Source organism: Priapulus caudatus, unplaced genomic scaffold (assembly GCF_000485595.1).
Source record: "Priapulus caudatus unplaced genomic scaffold, Priapulus_caudatus-5.0.1 Scaffold3, whole genome shotgun sequence".
Classification (NCBI taxonomy): Eukaryota; Metazoa; Priapulida; class Priapulimorpha; order Priapulimorphida; family Priapulidae; genus Priapulus; species Priapulus caudatus.
In genome coordinates, this window is record NW_014577064.1 from 228,045 (window position 1) to 244,601 (window position 16,557).

Below are 16,557 nucleotides of genomic sequence, written 5' to 3' on the forward strand. Positions count from 1 at the left end.
ATTGCGCATGCTTAGGCCGATTTCTGCAATCGTTGACAATGCAAAACATACATCGAATCGATCGAGGTTTGATAATGCAACAAGCAGCCCTTCTCGGTTCCTGACCAAGAATGACTAACGATGAATTAACACAGGATAGATAAAGGGCCGGTCACAGTTGTCACAACAAGAATCCTGAGTGTGTCACTTCTACAAGTCACACGGTCGAATCACGAGCATTTACCTAAAATATACTTTATCTGTTTGTATAAGAATTAATAACAGCAACAATTGAAGCACGCTCACGAACTGACTGACACATGCGCACACGCATATTTAACTTCCTCACGTTAGTTGACGTGATTATTGCGCGTAGACACACACACGCACGCATGCATGTACGGAAACATAATACACATGCACGTACACACGTACACACACACACACACACACACACACACACACGCATGCATGCACGGAAACATAATACACATGCACGTACACACGTACACACGTACACACGTACATACACACACACACACGCACACGCATTCATGTACGGAAAAATAATACACCCTACACACGTACACACACACACGCGCGCGCGCACACGCATGCACGGAAACACACACACACACGCGCGCACACGCATGCACGGAAACACACACACGCACGTAAGCACACATGCACGCACGCACGCACGCACGCACGCACGCACGCACGCACGCACGCACGCACGCACGCACACATACTTGCACAAATATTACGACCGGAGCAGTTGATATAATCATATAAAACATTAACCCGCGCGATCTAAACTATCCGCCCACCTGCCACGGTATAGGCGTATATATATATATAACTAGTACGAGCGATCACAGTATAAGGGAACGGTGCTAGCCAGTTTCCACGCGACTTAGCACTCGACTGGTCCCATTTCACGTTAAGGGCTTGTCGCGGGAGGTTTATGTGTGGGGCTAACAAGCTGTGCACGATCAACGTCTTCTTTACGACGCCGCCGCCGCGCGTGACTCATGCGACAAGACAACAGCGGCCGAACACGCCAGTTTATGGCCTACGCTGCTTCACATGACAGCCGCAATATATCGCCGCAACTATAGCGGTCAACGCTGGATGAGTCACCCCCTCGCTATTGGTTTCAGCAACCAGCTAGCGTCGTACGGTTTTGGTAACTAGACGAGCGAGGGCGTTTATATGACAACTACTATGAAACACTGCTGTAAGAGCAGTGATCGTTCTCCGCACAATCGGGTAAAGTATTGGTTCCAAAGTTGTGTCTATTGTCGTACACGTCCAAAGAGGCTGCTCCACACTCGACGAAAATATAGCCAACATGTTCACACGTCTCATCTTGCTTTGAGGCAAGTATTCAGAGATCCAGTCAATCAGACCACGAGCAGTACACGCACGTTTGTTCGACATGTATGAGATACGGCCAGACCTTAATAGATGCATCTCAATCTTCATAATGTATACTGTTCATACAGAAGCGTAGACTTTGATATAAGCATGCACATCCAACATCCATACAAACTCTCTCCCCACCCAAATTCCCGCACACGCAAGCCCGCACGTTCGCACGCACGCATGTACGCACACACAGATGCACATACACACACACGCACACACACACGCACACGCACACACACACACGCACGCACGCACGCACGCACGCACAAACGCACGCACGCACGCACAAACACACGCACACGCACGCACGCACACACACAGATGCACGTACACAACACATATAATCTATAACAATACTGTACATAATAAACGGCCGAATACAGTTCATATCTAAAGGAGAGTTGTCTAGCATCGTTAGTGTTCCGACGTCGTCTTGTCGGTGTCCTCTGGTTCATCATCAGGTGGTGCTTCCATGGCGTCGTAATCATCGCTGAAAATATCTATAAGAAGAAGTTTTTCTTAACGCCGATACATACGAAACGCCAGTCATATATAAATAGACCGTTTCCTTAACACCTGGCTTTTAGGGTCCCTTGGAATGTTTTCGATGTTTACTGCCCCACTGATGTCCCCGACAGGTTTGCGAGCGTTTGTTATGTGCGAGAGCTGGCAGCGAGCCAACTAGCCACCACAGTGCATGTACCGGTGGCAGCATGGCTTTTCAACCGCGTTAAGTTGTCTTCACAGAGCATCTAAAAGTTCTGGCAATATTGCCTGACTTAACAAAACCAATGCGATTTTGATGGGCAATAAGTGAGAAAGCTCTGATCATTCAGCACTGGCTCAGAGTGAAACGCTCTGTCACAATGAGATATTAATGAGGGATAACTATAGCAACAGCTAACTACACATCCGAATCAATGAAATATTTTACAGTGCTCACGCATCTAAGCTACAGAATGGAATCTGCTCCAACCACTTAAACACGGATTACATCGGCTATAAATGATGATCTCTACATACAAGCAATCATAAATCCAGCAAGAATAATGTTGTTTTTTCCCTTTTAATACAGCCTACCGATAGCAACTTAACAATATTAATTAAAACAATACAAAAACAAAGCTGTACAAACTTGATTGGCTGTTTAGTATTCAGCTATTCTGTAATTACCCATTTTATCATGAAAAATTATTGAAATACTTTCTCTGGAAAACATTTAGCTATCATTCAACATTCGCTTAATAACAGTTTACATTTAATATTAGCTATAGTCAGAAAAAAGAAGTTCAAATTGCTGTAGATGCAAGCTCGTGTTACATCCTAACCAATAGACACACGGAGCTCAATGTTCAAGAAATGTACCTTCTGCTCGTAGCAGAGTAGGCATATGATATATATTCAATCACCGTATCTGAAGTTTCGAGATTAGCTGATTGTACGAGAGTGCATGTGCATGTGAAAGCAACTGCTGCCACCTAGTGTGTGATAAAGAGTAGAACATAAGGAAGACGTGGGTGGGAAACACCATCTTATGTATAAAATTCCGCTGATGGCGGTATTTTTTATATTACTACGTGCCGCAGCATAATACTGGCCTTCAAATTATTTTGTCACGAAATAGTAACTATCTGTCTGTTGGGATCTGTATAAATTCTGTTGTCCTCTTTCACCGACACTCACCTGTCAAGGTGCTAAGAAACGATTGCATTGCAGTTATATGTGCATCAAGTCTGGTTAGATTATTTCCTTGCACTGCAACATCAGTTTGTAACTTGTTAAGAGCACTTTCAAATACCTGAAATAAACAAAATAACAGTTACTATACAATTTCTTGTGCATAAATGATGCGCCGGCCAACTTTTAAAAAATATGAAAGATACAACTTGTAATATTGGTATGCAAGACCACGTATAGTTTCAGTACTATAGAAATAGCTATCATGCACAAGTTATGATGCAGGATATAAAGAACTACAGGTTAAAATAATTAAAAAGTGAATTTAAATCTGTTTAAAATAAGCACAATATTTGAGAAATATTTATCACGACATTAAATGCTTGCTATGGGCTATGTATGAGTAACGAGTGTTTGTTCACATCGAACGGAATAGCAAAATAGGAAGTATAATGTAGCAATTTAATCATAAAAAGTGAACAGAATCACTTACATTTAGTGAAAAAGTGGACATAATTATTTTCACTTTCAGTATTTACGGTGACGTATTCACTTTAACAACAACTTAATGGTATATTCGAAATTAGATCCTTGGAGTAGATTAGGCGAAAAAAGTCCATATTTTCTGGCTCAAATCCATTATTGACACCAGTGGTTGGAATGACGGGGCAAACGGTTTACAGTTAGACCTCGATTATCCGAACGAGACGGGAGGGGAGTATTTTGTTCGAATAACTGATCTGATCGTAAATAATTATTAAACATTCACGGGAACTTGAGATCTTGTTCGGATAATTGATGTTCGAATAACCGAGGTTTGACTGTAGATAAATGAATGAATGAATGAATGAACGGAGAATAATGGATAGACTGATGGACCGACAGACAGGTATTAAACAAAAAATAAAACAGAACAGTTAGAAAAGTATTTCATCAAGGGAAAAACATTGCTTGCACAGCTGATTTTCTGATGACTACAAATGTCAGAATTCAAATAATTTTCTTCCGCTTGGCGTATAAATACAACAGTGAACGACTGCGCAAAACTCTCACACAAACGAAATAATGTTTGAGAATTACAAATATTACAAAATCATTCAAACTAATGCATTTCTCCTGCAAACAACAGAAAGCTTTTACAAAAATTCATCACTAAGCGTTTTAAATTCCCATTCATATTAGAAAATTACGGGCACCGCTCCCGTGTGGAGTTTAATCCTGTCTGATTCAGCTCTCTGGCATGTTATGAACAGTAACGATTTTCACATAACATTGTACATGATTAAATCATTAAATGTCAACGTTCTCAACCCGACTGACTTTATCACCATTGCTTGCACATAATAAATATTCGAATCTGTGTGACATTTTATGAGAGCTATCAGAACGTATGAACCATGTGACATTTTAAAATCCAATCAGAAGCTGAGGCTTGTTGTCAGAAACAACATTAGTCCTAATATTGAATTTTTCTCATAGACCCGTGACAGAAACATGGTAAAGTTACAAGTTTCACATACGCAGTGTATAGATGTCCGATATACAAGTCCAAGATCTATTCTTACAAGATAAAGAAAAGTTGGGACTATTGTTAAGACTAATTTTGTTTCTGGCAACGGGCCCTCGGAATACAACATGAGTAAACAACACGACGACTTTCATAAAACAGGAGCAACTCTATGATCATTCTCACAACCTTTGACATATATTCTAGATGCAAGATTGCCTATGTAATAGCACCTACATGTGTAATAGAGTAGTCAACAAGCACGAGAATGACCATCTACGACATACCGTGGAATTGAAAAATCTTCATCAAAGTGGCAACAGTGCACACAGGACATACTAACAACATTTTAGCAACATGGCTGCCGAGGAGTATTGCATCAATATGACCACATTTCTACACCCAGATGTGTAGAGTACGAGAAAAAGCAATCACCTACATGTTCTAGTACACAGAAGATAGTGACTCCCACCAACAATGCTTTGTAAATGACAGCACAGCACTTACCGCAAGCTGGTCAGATGTGTCTCTAGTCACGTTGGCAATGATCTCCTGCACAATTGGTTCTAACTGATCTCTCTTTAGCACACCACTGTTTGACATCTGCCAAGAGAAAGAAATCCTATATCCTACATACATACATACATACATACATACATACATACATACCAAGAGTGGATAATAGAGAATGTATGTGTATGAGGATATAGTATAGGAATATGTATGTATGTAATGTGTCTCTATTATCCACTCTTGATACATACATACATACATACATACATACATACATACATACGTACGTACACACACACACATGCTTGCATGCAGGCACAATAAAACTAAAACTATAAAATGATTCGTGTCGATCAGAATGTACGCATGAATGAATTGAGATGATGCAGCTGAAAATCACGTCTTTCACTGTTAACCTTTCCTACCTTCAGTTAACAACAAATAACTGCGTATATTAACATATAATATAGTAACAGTTGATACATAAATAGAAATAGCACAGAATTTAAACATTACAAAAATTTACTACTATTATAAACCAACTGTGACAACTTCTTAGGGAGCTTCTGGATAATGAAAAAAAATCCTAATGGCCAATTGCACAGTCATTCGTTTACTTAGCAGTACATGAGACATATAAGTGCAAAATAACCCAGCGGGACAGAGACGTGCAAGGCTTCCGTTACTGACAGCAAGCCACGTAACTGATGGCATATAATGCACTAATGCACGAAGAATCATGCTAATGTAACTGGCTCATAGATCAACAGTTAAGTGTTTTGCTCTAGATATATATACCTGTTGCTTAAATAAAGAAACCTCGTCTGTGATATTCCCAATGTCATCTAGCAACTGTAGGACGAATTCTGAATCCTGTATTCGAGGCCAAAGAAAATTCACAAAGGCACCAATACTGATTATTCACTTCACAGCACACAAATATTTGATAAAGCCTGCATTTATTCAACTCTAATAATATATTCAAGCAGCAAAAAACGAGCAGTCAGATATTATATTCTTTCTGCCTTTGAAAGTATCGATTTAAAATTACAAAATTACATTACTTCACAAAACCACCATCGACTTAAATCACATCTGGCTCAAAATTAAAAAAAGAGTACATACCTCCTTATGTTGAGCATCTGAATTATTGGCAGCTGCCATGAGAATGGAAATTTGAGGCTTTAATTCACCGATATCTGATGATAGTTGCTGAAGGTTCACCTGCCAAACAAAGCTAGAGAAATCAATGACTAGTTCATGCATGCATGCATTCAACAGCATACAATAACGAAAATTAACTACCAATGTGAAATTGTGAAGTAAAATCTCATGCGCTATTTTAGGGCTAATCAAATATATAGTAGACGTTTGATGACAAGTAACTTCTAAAAAAATATGCAGAAAGTATCACTATGTTTAAAGAAATGTTTATAAAATATATACTTCTAGATATAAAGATTAAAATTCACACGGATTCAGATAAATAAACAATTGTCCTAAATGCCAACTAATTAGGCTGTAATGCATGCAACTGGATAAATTTGCAATCAAATCAGCTCAGCCGATAAGTATTCTGCACATACAAGATGCAAGCAGACTATATACCCTTTTCATTGTTACTTTCCCAATACCGAAAGAAATATGGACCATGGGTGATACAGCAGTTGAACAACAGTGAGGATGGGAAACTTGTGCAAAAGATATCCATATTCATTTTCTAGAATTCAGTTTCATAATACCTTATTTAGACCGATGTCTCCTCCCATCTCCCCAATTTGTCCCCATAGTGTAGTATTCATACTCATTAGCTCTCTCTCAACGATTGACAAATTCTGCAAGTAAGAAAAATTTGATTGAAAGTTTTAACAGTTAGATAATAGATAAATATACGGAAGTAGTAAGTTGTATTGCTCATATTGTTATATGTGTCTATAAATATTACACAAACATATACATACACATGTGTGCATATATATATATATATCAGGAGCGTATAATGACAAAATTTGTCAATGACAAAAATTTGTCATTATACGCTCCTGATATATATTATATATATATATATAAATGGCTCACAAGCTACATCAATGCCTCGATCAGTATTGCAGTACATTTATACTGTATATTGCAGCATGAACTATAATTATGTTAAAATGTGGAAAGCACTGCACAGAATTACCAGATTTAACATCTCAGTTAATAACTCTAGCTCTTCTCCTGAATAGCCGCGGGGGAGAGCTGGTGTGAGTGGCTTGCTTTCACTATTGTAGTAACTGCTATTGAGCCTCTCTAATTGACTCTGCAAAAAGCAAATAAGTTTGTTTCAGGGGAATAAATAATGACAATTCCCACAGACAGGTAATGTTAAGCTAGCCTTCAGTGGACGATTTGGTCTTTGTTCTTTATCAAAACAATGCAAACTCTTATTTAAATATTATAGAGGTGCATGCATTGTAAGTGAAACAGACCTCGATTTCACCTACGTGTATATATTTATTCTGCCATATATGCTGCCAAACTGTCATCATGCTGCGTTTTGTTAAAGTGCACGCTGATTCCCCACTACGACGTCAGAAAGCTACGGCCGTGATTACTAATGGTACGTGAATGCTAAACTAATGCTACTGGAACAGAATCTCTCACGGTTATTAGGTTGAATCTGGTCTCAACATCCGACTTGAGCTGTGCAGAGTTCTTCACTGCATCTTGAAGTTCCATCAAATCCTCCTGTAAAGTCAGCACCTGACTTCCTACTAGGCCTATACCCTGAAAAACGTTACATACACTTCATAGAGGATTAGCCGTCTAGCAAGCCAATTTACCACAATTCGGTTGACAACAAAGTGCAGATGCTGGGTAAGTGGCAGACAGCGGGGAACAGAACTGAAGTGGAAGAATAACATTTGGTAAACTATTGTCATACGATTGCGAATTCTTAACGAGTTATATCAGAGGAGTGAGTATATAGTGCCTGCAGCTAAAAATCTGATTGGTTTTTGAACTCAGGTGACCTTGCAAACGTTGCTTAAAAAATGCAAAGATCTACTGTGTCTATATGATATAATTTCCATGCAATTTTGCCTAAAGTCTAACAATTTTACTAAAATGACTCCATCCTAGTAAAAAACGCCAGTAGAGTAAGTTAGTGATCCGTAAACATTGATAACCTTTTGAACACAACATTAGTTTGATGACTTTTAGTAAAATATTTACGATGTCACACGTTCTAGAAACGACACATATAACACTTTCCGCTTATTGTGAGCTTTAGGGAAAACACGACTTCAGTGCAACTTTTGTCAAAAAAATTCCAATTTCGCTGGAAAACAAAATATTGCACGTAATCACCTGTGAAGCAAAGCATCAAATTTGATTTTCAGAATCACAGAAAATTTTCAGCATCTCTGATATAATAATCAAGCCATTATGGTATTACCCTGCAACACATAACACACTCAGCACCGTGCCTTCAATAACCATAACTTGGTGCATTAAATCTCGAATCGTCTAAGTAGTAATCACAGGAGACATCAAAAGCGTTATTAGTTTATGGACATGTTGACATTAAGATTGCCATGTGGCGTATGCACGTAAACATCTCCTGTAATATGAGGAAACCCTTCAAATATCGTATTAGCCATATAACGTATAACACCTGCTCAAACCAAAATGCCAAAAATGCCAAAAATACCCAATACACATTCTTTTCGCTAATGATTAATTATCGAACTTTCATGCGTCCACGAATATAATATCTTTGCCGTGAAATAAATTTTTGTGTGGCCTACCTACCTTCGCACCATTGGGTTACCACATTAAAGGAGTAGGCCTATATATATACAGATTGCTCCTACAACTTCTTAAATGTATCACGAGACCAAGTGCACAGTGCAATGTTCCAGCAGTTGCTTTCATAATAAATCCTAGCACTCTGGCTGAGGTTTTGTGATGACACTACTGTATCAGCGTGACTAACTCACTGTGCAATTATGCAGTGTATAAACAGAATGAACGTGTTTGGCATGCTACATCACAACCAATCAACTGACAGGGATTAACATATAATACGATTCAGTTAACAAATAAAGCACCTACTTCTACCAAATCCTCCGGGTTGTCAACGAGGGATGAAAAGGCGCTTCTGGAGGTGATGTTTCGCTGGAGCTGACTCACAGTCACGTTCAACGCGTTGATCTGTTGCAACGTATAACCGAACCATTATTTGTACAAGGAGCAACATCTAGAATGCGCTGAAAAGACGAGTGCTTATACCACTGTCCGTTCATTAAAGAAATAAAGTGTTTCGCGAGCACTAGTGACGTCCATGGGTATTTTAGCAACAGTAATGATCGCATAATGATACGACCTGCAGGAGTAGAAATGAACTTTTGAACAAGAAGTCACACGGACTCCTTGCATATGTCAAATCAGGGAGTCCGACAGTAAATCAGGGAGTATTTGACTCCGGACTCGCGTTAATTTCGCACCCTGACCTGCATGTATGCCATCGTGAGGTTGTCGTGTAGCTCATCAAGGCCATTCGGTCCCATCGTGTAGACCTTCAAGTATTTCTCGAGAGCGCTGAGACGATCCTGCGACAGCTGCAGCTGCTCGGCGATGGATTCCGAACCACCGGCTAGGAACGAAATAACACGACACACTTACACATCAGCTGCACACACAACGTTCTCATGTCTGACATAGTGCACTCACATAATGGCACGGAGCAATAACTCATAGTTTTGTTTGCATATCTTCCATTACAAGTATAGAATGAAAGAATAGGTTATAATATAAAGATATTAAGCTAAGCTCATAACTTTGTGGAAATGATCAGCATAATACATTATGGGTGTCCGTCGTTAAAAAAAAAACGGTTTAGAAATGATACTGTGGCTAATTTTGAAACACTGCTGATGAGTCAGACCATTTGGCTTTTATCTTGCAGTTTCTGTCACAACTTCAAAACTCTAGAGCTACTCAAACTTCTGTTATTCGAGACTTTCTGAAGCTGTAGATAAAACGGACACTTCACACAAGCATCACTGTATACAACACATTTAGTGACTCAACACAAGTTTTTTCTCACAGCAGTTCGTGCATTTTGATAGAAGATGGATCTATCGCCTAAGCAACTTTTCAGCAACTTTTTTCAAGCAACTTTCTATGCTTTACACATATCGTTTTAATGTGTAGTTTTCAGTGTTTTCCAAGAGTAATAATTTTACTGCAATTCATGATAATGCATGAATGCGATGATGGCAGAGTAACAAATATATATTATTAAAATATATATATATATATATACAAGGTTAGAAATTAACTTTTGAACAAGGGAGCCCAACGGACTCCCTACCCTCAAAAAGAGGGAGTCCGCAGTCTGAAGTTCAAAAATATAGATATTAACAATATTTAACGCCTGTGCTTATTTTGAAGTTCATGCGGTTGTACGTCTGCCCAATTTTCTTTGGACATTTGCTGAAAAAATACGGCAATTCCGCGAGGCCATGCTCTGGAACGAACTAGTCAGTATAGCAGAATTTTTAGGGAGTCACACGGACTCCTGCATATATATGCAGACCTGCCAACCCCATCTGATGATCATCAGTAATAATTATTGGATTTTTCCGTAACAAATAGGCATTTGTCAGTAACACCTTTTTGTCAGTCTTATTACAGTATAATAATAATTTATCTCTCACGGTGATTGGCTGAAAATAGCCTTCAGTGCGGTACTACTATTCCTGGATCCGTGACGTCATTCAAAATGGCTGCACCCATAAACCAGACAGACGAGCGCATAACACAGCATAATTTACCATTTTCAGTGAGTACCGTTACGTTTTAAGAGCTATTAGTCTAAATCTACAGACACAGTAGTCATGTTACATGATAATAGTTGATTTTACACTGTGTTTATTTCTTTTTTTTGCATTAAAAAATATAAATTTCAGAGATTTCTTGCTGTCCGTAATTTTTTGAGGTCGTCCGTAACACCGTAATTTTGACTCGCGTCCGTAACAAATTACGGGCAATACGTAACAGTTGGCAGGTCTGTATATGTCAAATCAGGGAGTATTTGACTACGGACTCGCATTAATTTCGCACCCTAATATACCTATATATATATCCTTAGACAGCCCTGCTCATGTCAATGGCAAGACAATTCACTTTGCATAGTTAGAGCAAATGTAACTGAGATGGTAGTGAGATGGACTTTGAGCCATGCTAATTGAGTTTTCTGCATACATGTGCAGACATTATAAACAGAGCACTCACTCACTGTCTGCATGACTAGTATGCATTACGAGCCAAGAGTGCCTATTACGTAATGTTCAACCCCTTTTGAAATGCAAATAGCTTGGGTAGTTACTCTCCACTTTTATGATATAACAAATCACCAGATTTTCAAAAATCTCATAACTTTTGTAATAAGCATCTGACAACAGCTTCTCTACTGAAATCAATTTTAGTGCGAAAACGCTTGCACCATGTTACAAAATAATGCAGTTAGCTGATTTTAATAAATAAAATGCTGCAGAGTTTCATGAAAGATGGGGAACAATGTTTGATCCCCATCTTTCATCCTCCATCTTTCATGAAACTCTGCAGCATTTTATTTAGTAAAATCAGCTAACTGCATTATTTTGTAACATGGTGCAAGCGTTTTCACACTAAAATTTATTTCAGTAGAGAAGCTGTTGTTAGATGTTTATTACAAAAGTTATGAGATTTTTGAAAATCTGGTGATTTGTTTCCCAGGGTATTTGTTTCGCAGGGTAAAAATCGCAGGATAATGAGACCGCACACGCTCCGAATTCACCCACCAGGTGGGAACGAAAAAAGTCGCACAGGACAAACCATAGCATGTGCGCCAGGCTTTATACATAGGTGTCATGCAAAGAAACAGCGAAAAAAACACTTATTTTAAAATGGTTTAAACACCTGTATAAATTATTACTGTTTTTGTTTTTCTCGCGACAACATCGACAATGTGGGACCGCATACCCGGACTGCAGCGGCTCGCAAGGTCGTTCACTTGTCTGTAGAGCGTCAGCGTGACCCACGACAAGATGGCGAGTCCGACAATAAGCACTACGAACACGACGGCCTGCGTGCACCGCCATGACGAACACGACGAAGATCTGTAGTCGATGTTCGTCTGTCGACCCGACTTCAATTTCTTCCTGCGAGCAACAAAGCCAACAGAGAATTACTAGGTGTATATTTGTACGTCATCGGGCAAGAGTGGCGGTGCTTAGAAATAAAACACTGCCGCTGTGATGGAAGACCTACATTGCTGCCCAGTAAAAAATCTGCATGACGAATAAGTGAAATTATCCGACTGGTAAACAAATTTCAAAATGGGCCATGGTTTGTCTCATTGTGAGAATCGAAATTAGGGACTGGGGTTTACATAGCATTTATTCATTATCCCATACGAAAAAAATCTAAGTAATTTGGACTGAATTAAAATATTTCAAGACAGTTTACAAAATTTCTAAGAATTTAGAATTTAATAATCTAAAAAGATCAGTTCATTTGAAGAAGGTGCCATAACCACGTGCGAATTTAATTTGTCTTAGCTAAAATTTTCCCATTATAGCATTTATGGCTTGAAGCTACAGGGATTATAATCACGTGAGCTGGAGACACTCATCACATTGATCTTTCGATACACTGAACGTGAAAAAAGTAGCAAGCTTGAGAAAATTATGTACAAGTTTATTTGTAACGACTCCTACTCAGGGGACTGCAGCATAATCATTTTAAGATGAAATTTCAAGTCTAATATAGTAATAAATGACCACAGTGCAGACATGCTATAACAAAGGTCTTAAGGCGCTTTCACCTGTCCACACCATAGGAGCGTTTACGTGTTTTCCCAGCGTGTGTGTGAATTCCCAATTGGTTACGTAAATGAAAGTGTCAATGACACTATAGCTCACCTTGGGTGTGATAGGAGAGGGAGATAATATTTAAAATCGTGTAAGTGTATATATGTATGTTAGTATATTATGAATGTGTTCAAAAGGTTTTGTATTGGAATTTGGAAACGTGATTCACGGAAAATAGCATCTATGATCAAACGGGGCGACAAATGTGTAGAAATAAATGGGATTTGAACCTAAAGTTTTCTAGATAGCTAAACCTTATGGGATTCGAACGTAATGTTGATGACGTCATACATTATTATACTATTACTAGCCAATCAAATCTGGTGTACGGTAAAATAGCGGAAGTGGATACTCTGCCGTTAGATACAATAACGTAACCCAAACACAGGGGTCCCCCTTACCCCGTGTTTGGGTTACATTATTACCTCCGCGCAACGCAACGAAGTTGCAGGGGAGGTAATGTAATCGGTTGTGTGTGTGTGTGTGTGTGTGTGTGTGTGTGTGTGTGTGTGTGTGTCAGCCTAAAAATTACTTTTTTTTACGAGAGCTCTTTTTTGATTTTGTGTAAAAAAAAGAGCTCTCGTAATTTTTTTTACAGGAGCTATTTTAGGCTTGGCCAGTGCTACTTTTTCATAGCATAATTATGTAAAAATTTTCATAATTTTGATGCACTGACTCTAATATCATTCATCAGCATTCAGCACTCAGCACCAGTATCAGACTATCAGTGTTAAGAAATCGTCAACAAATTACATTCGATCAGATTTTTTTTATCTAATTTCACTCGACTAAGAAACCAATCAAATTCTTATTCAATTTCATTCACACAGACAGACATGCACTACACAGTACACATAGTCAGGTAACATGACAAAGACAGAAAATCAAGAATTATAATCATGGTAATGATGGTATGGTTATTTTCAAGTTTCTTTTTTTTACTTCATTTCTTTTCATCTTTTAACTTTCTTTTTACATCAACTGAGCAAGTTCAGAACTTCAGAGAGAGTTTTTAGTTACTTTAAGTATGTTAAAAAAAACTTGTACTGGAATCTCTAGGAATGCCGGGAGCTTCTGGGCAAGGTTTTACTTTCGCTTTTCTCCTCCCCAGTCCACGGTACCCCCATGCATAGATCAATGCTGCCGCACATCCGCAAAGTTACAAGTGCCTAAAATCTTTATAAGTATATATACAGTTTACATTGCTTCTAGATATCTAACTGAATAAAAATAGTCCACTTTCTACGTTAAGAAAAGTGACGAAGTCAGTTTACAGCTTTGATTACGTGCGTGTCAGGTGTCACTGGTCATGCCCTCACTCCCAACGATAACACCTGCGATATAAAAACTTATTGTTATGCGGTCATAAAAACACTGGCTGCACTACTGTCTACGTGCCCGCAATCGATTTTTTAGACTATCGCGAGTTTTTGTTCGTGTGGCGTTCGTGTGGCTAGTAGTATTTCATCAGAATATGAAGGACAATGGTATGACATCTGAAAGTCAAATGGTATGACAAATGGCTGAAACATACCTATAGCCCAGTCTACCTAGGTGTTACTTTAGACCGTTCGCTAACTTACAAGAATCACATCATCAAGACAAAGGCCAAAGTGGGTGCCAGAAACAGTATTCTAAAGAAGTTGGCCAATACTAAATGGGGAACAGACGCCGGGACAATCAGAACCACTGCTATCGCCCTGTGCTACTCTGCGGCTGAGTATGCGTGCCCTGTATGGAGTAGGTCGCCCCATGCTGCAAAAATTGACCCAGTTCTGAACATTGCCTGCAGAGCCATTTCTGGATGCTTGAGACCAACCAACGTAGATGACCTCTACCTGCTCTGTGGCATCGCTCCCCCACACGTTAGACGAATGGCTTCATCCCAAGTAGAGAAACTTAACCAAGAGAATGACCCCCGCCACCCCCTCTTCCAGCATGAAACAGTAAAGAAGAGACTAAAGTCCAGGCACAGTTTCATCCACGCGGTTCAACCCCTGGATGGCAACCTCCAAAACTACAGGATCGCCCAATGGTCAAAGCATCTTCAGGCAAGCCAACATAAGCTTTCACTCAGACCCCAGGAATCCCTCCCGCCCGGAGCCAACGAGGTATGGCCGACGTGGTTGTGCCTAAATCGCCTCAGGACAGGTTTTGGTCGATGTAGGGCACTCATGCAGAAATGGGGATACACTGAAGATGGTCCAATCGAATGCGACTGCGGGGAGGACCAGACTATGGGACATCTCCTGAAATGCCCCTTATTGCCAGAGCCATGTAGCCCTGGAGACCTTGAGGCTTTCAACCACCGTGCCAAGTCCTGTGTGCTGCAGTGGCTGGGCCGAGTGTAGTGTAGTGACCCGAGAAGAAGAAGAAGAATATGAAGGGAAAAAGTGCCGGTCAGGAGGACCGGGAGTTTCGTAGAGATGGTGGCCCGAGGAAAAACTTGGTGGGCTCGGGCCTCCAGTTCGAACGCTGCCGGCGGCACGGGAGCGATTTTTTCTCGTATCTTCCAAAATTTTCGCTCTCGTAATTGTTGTTACCAAAGCGCTTTGAAAGCTGACGGGAGCGAAATCGCTCGCCGCTCCCGTGTATCCCGTGTATTCCCCTGGACACACGGTACCGCTGCTGGTGTGTGTGTGTCCGCGAGCGGCGAGTCGGCAGCAGGCGAGTGAGTCAGCAGCAACCAGCGAGTGGCGAGTCAGCAGCCGCCACCAGCGAGCGGCGAGTCAGCAGCAGGCGAGTCAGTCAGCAGCAGCCAGCAGCGAGCGGCGAGCCAGCTCGTAACACATACATGTTACATGCTCGCGGAGGTATGCACTCTCCGTGAGTGCCCTCTGTCTAGTTGAATATTGTATCTAACTCTGCCGTATACGGTTAAATATCCAAGTTGCCTTTTCAATTTGTTGGCTATTGCAGAGTGAAGGGTGATATTATCATATAGGCCACGTAATAATTATCAGGTGTATATCGCATAGCCACACAAGTCTTACCTCCTATTTGGTTTCTTCTTTAGCAGTTTAGTTTCATTATGCGGTGCTTGTCGTAGATCCAGGTCATCTACACTTGACAAATCACTGATGTCGTCTAACAAGTTAAATACTTCCTTATGGTTATTCATCATTTCAATAGATACATAAACACGTTACTAAGAGAGGTACACGCCTACCAAAACCACAGGCATAAAAAGTAGCTATAGGGTTAGCCAAAGTATTGAGAATGCTAAGAGTAATACAACAACATAAACAAAACAGTTGAGTTTTCTGCACCGACAATTTTTACGAAGCAACGTTTACGTATTCCTACTGTGGCGCCATCGAATGGACGCTAATACAAGCTAAATGTGGCTGTTTAGTTTCTTTTGTATTTACAAGACGAATGCGACTATGCGAAAAAAATTCGAAATGTCGCGATAGTTTTATTTTACAAAACCTTTAATATATTCAAGTTGTTATATAAAGATGTTGTAGGTAGTTATAATGTCCGTGAAGCACAATCATGAATGGCATCAAGAGCGTATAAAGCCCGCCCCCCCCCCCCCCCCCGAGG

The 16,557-nt window shown here is 39.9% G+C and overlaps 1 protein-coding gene across 1 annotated transcript; it reads right to left on the minus strand.

The window, feature by feature from the left end:
* Nucleotides 1–640: 640 nt before the first annotated feature.
* Nucleotides 641–16,296, minus strand: LOC106821181. The gene is made up of 12 exons (XM_014825877.1): nucleotides 16,002–16,296; nucleotides 12,119–12,297; nucleotides 9,604–9,746; nucleotides 9,206–9,304; nucleotides 7,754–7,876; nucleotides 7,290–7,409; nucleotides 6,850–6,942; nucleotides 6,233–6,331; nucleotides 5,906–5,980; nucleotides 5,102–5,197; nucleotides 3,094–3,208; nucleotides 641–1,910 (listed from the first exon to the last, which is right to left on the minus strand). Exons 1-12 carry the CDS (start codon nucleotides 16,130–16,132, stop codon nucleotides 1,825–1,827), a joined length of 1,359 nt encoding a protein of 452 aa, XP_014681363.1. The 5' UTR covers nucleotides 16,133–16,296; the 3' UTR covers nucleotides 641–1,824.
* Between the last annotated feature and the right edge of the window lie 261 nt (nucleotides 16,297–16,557).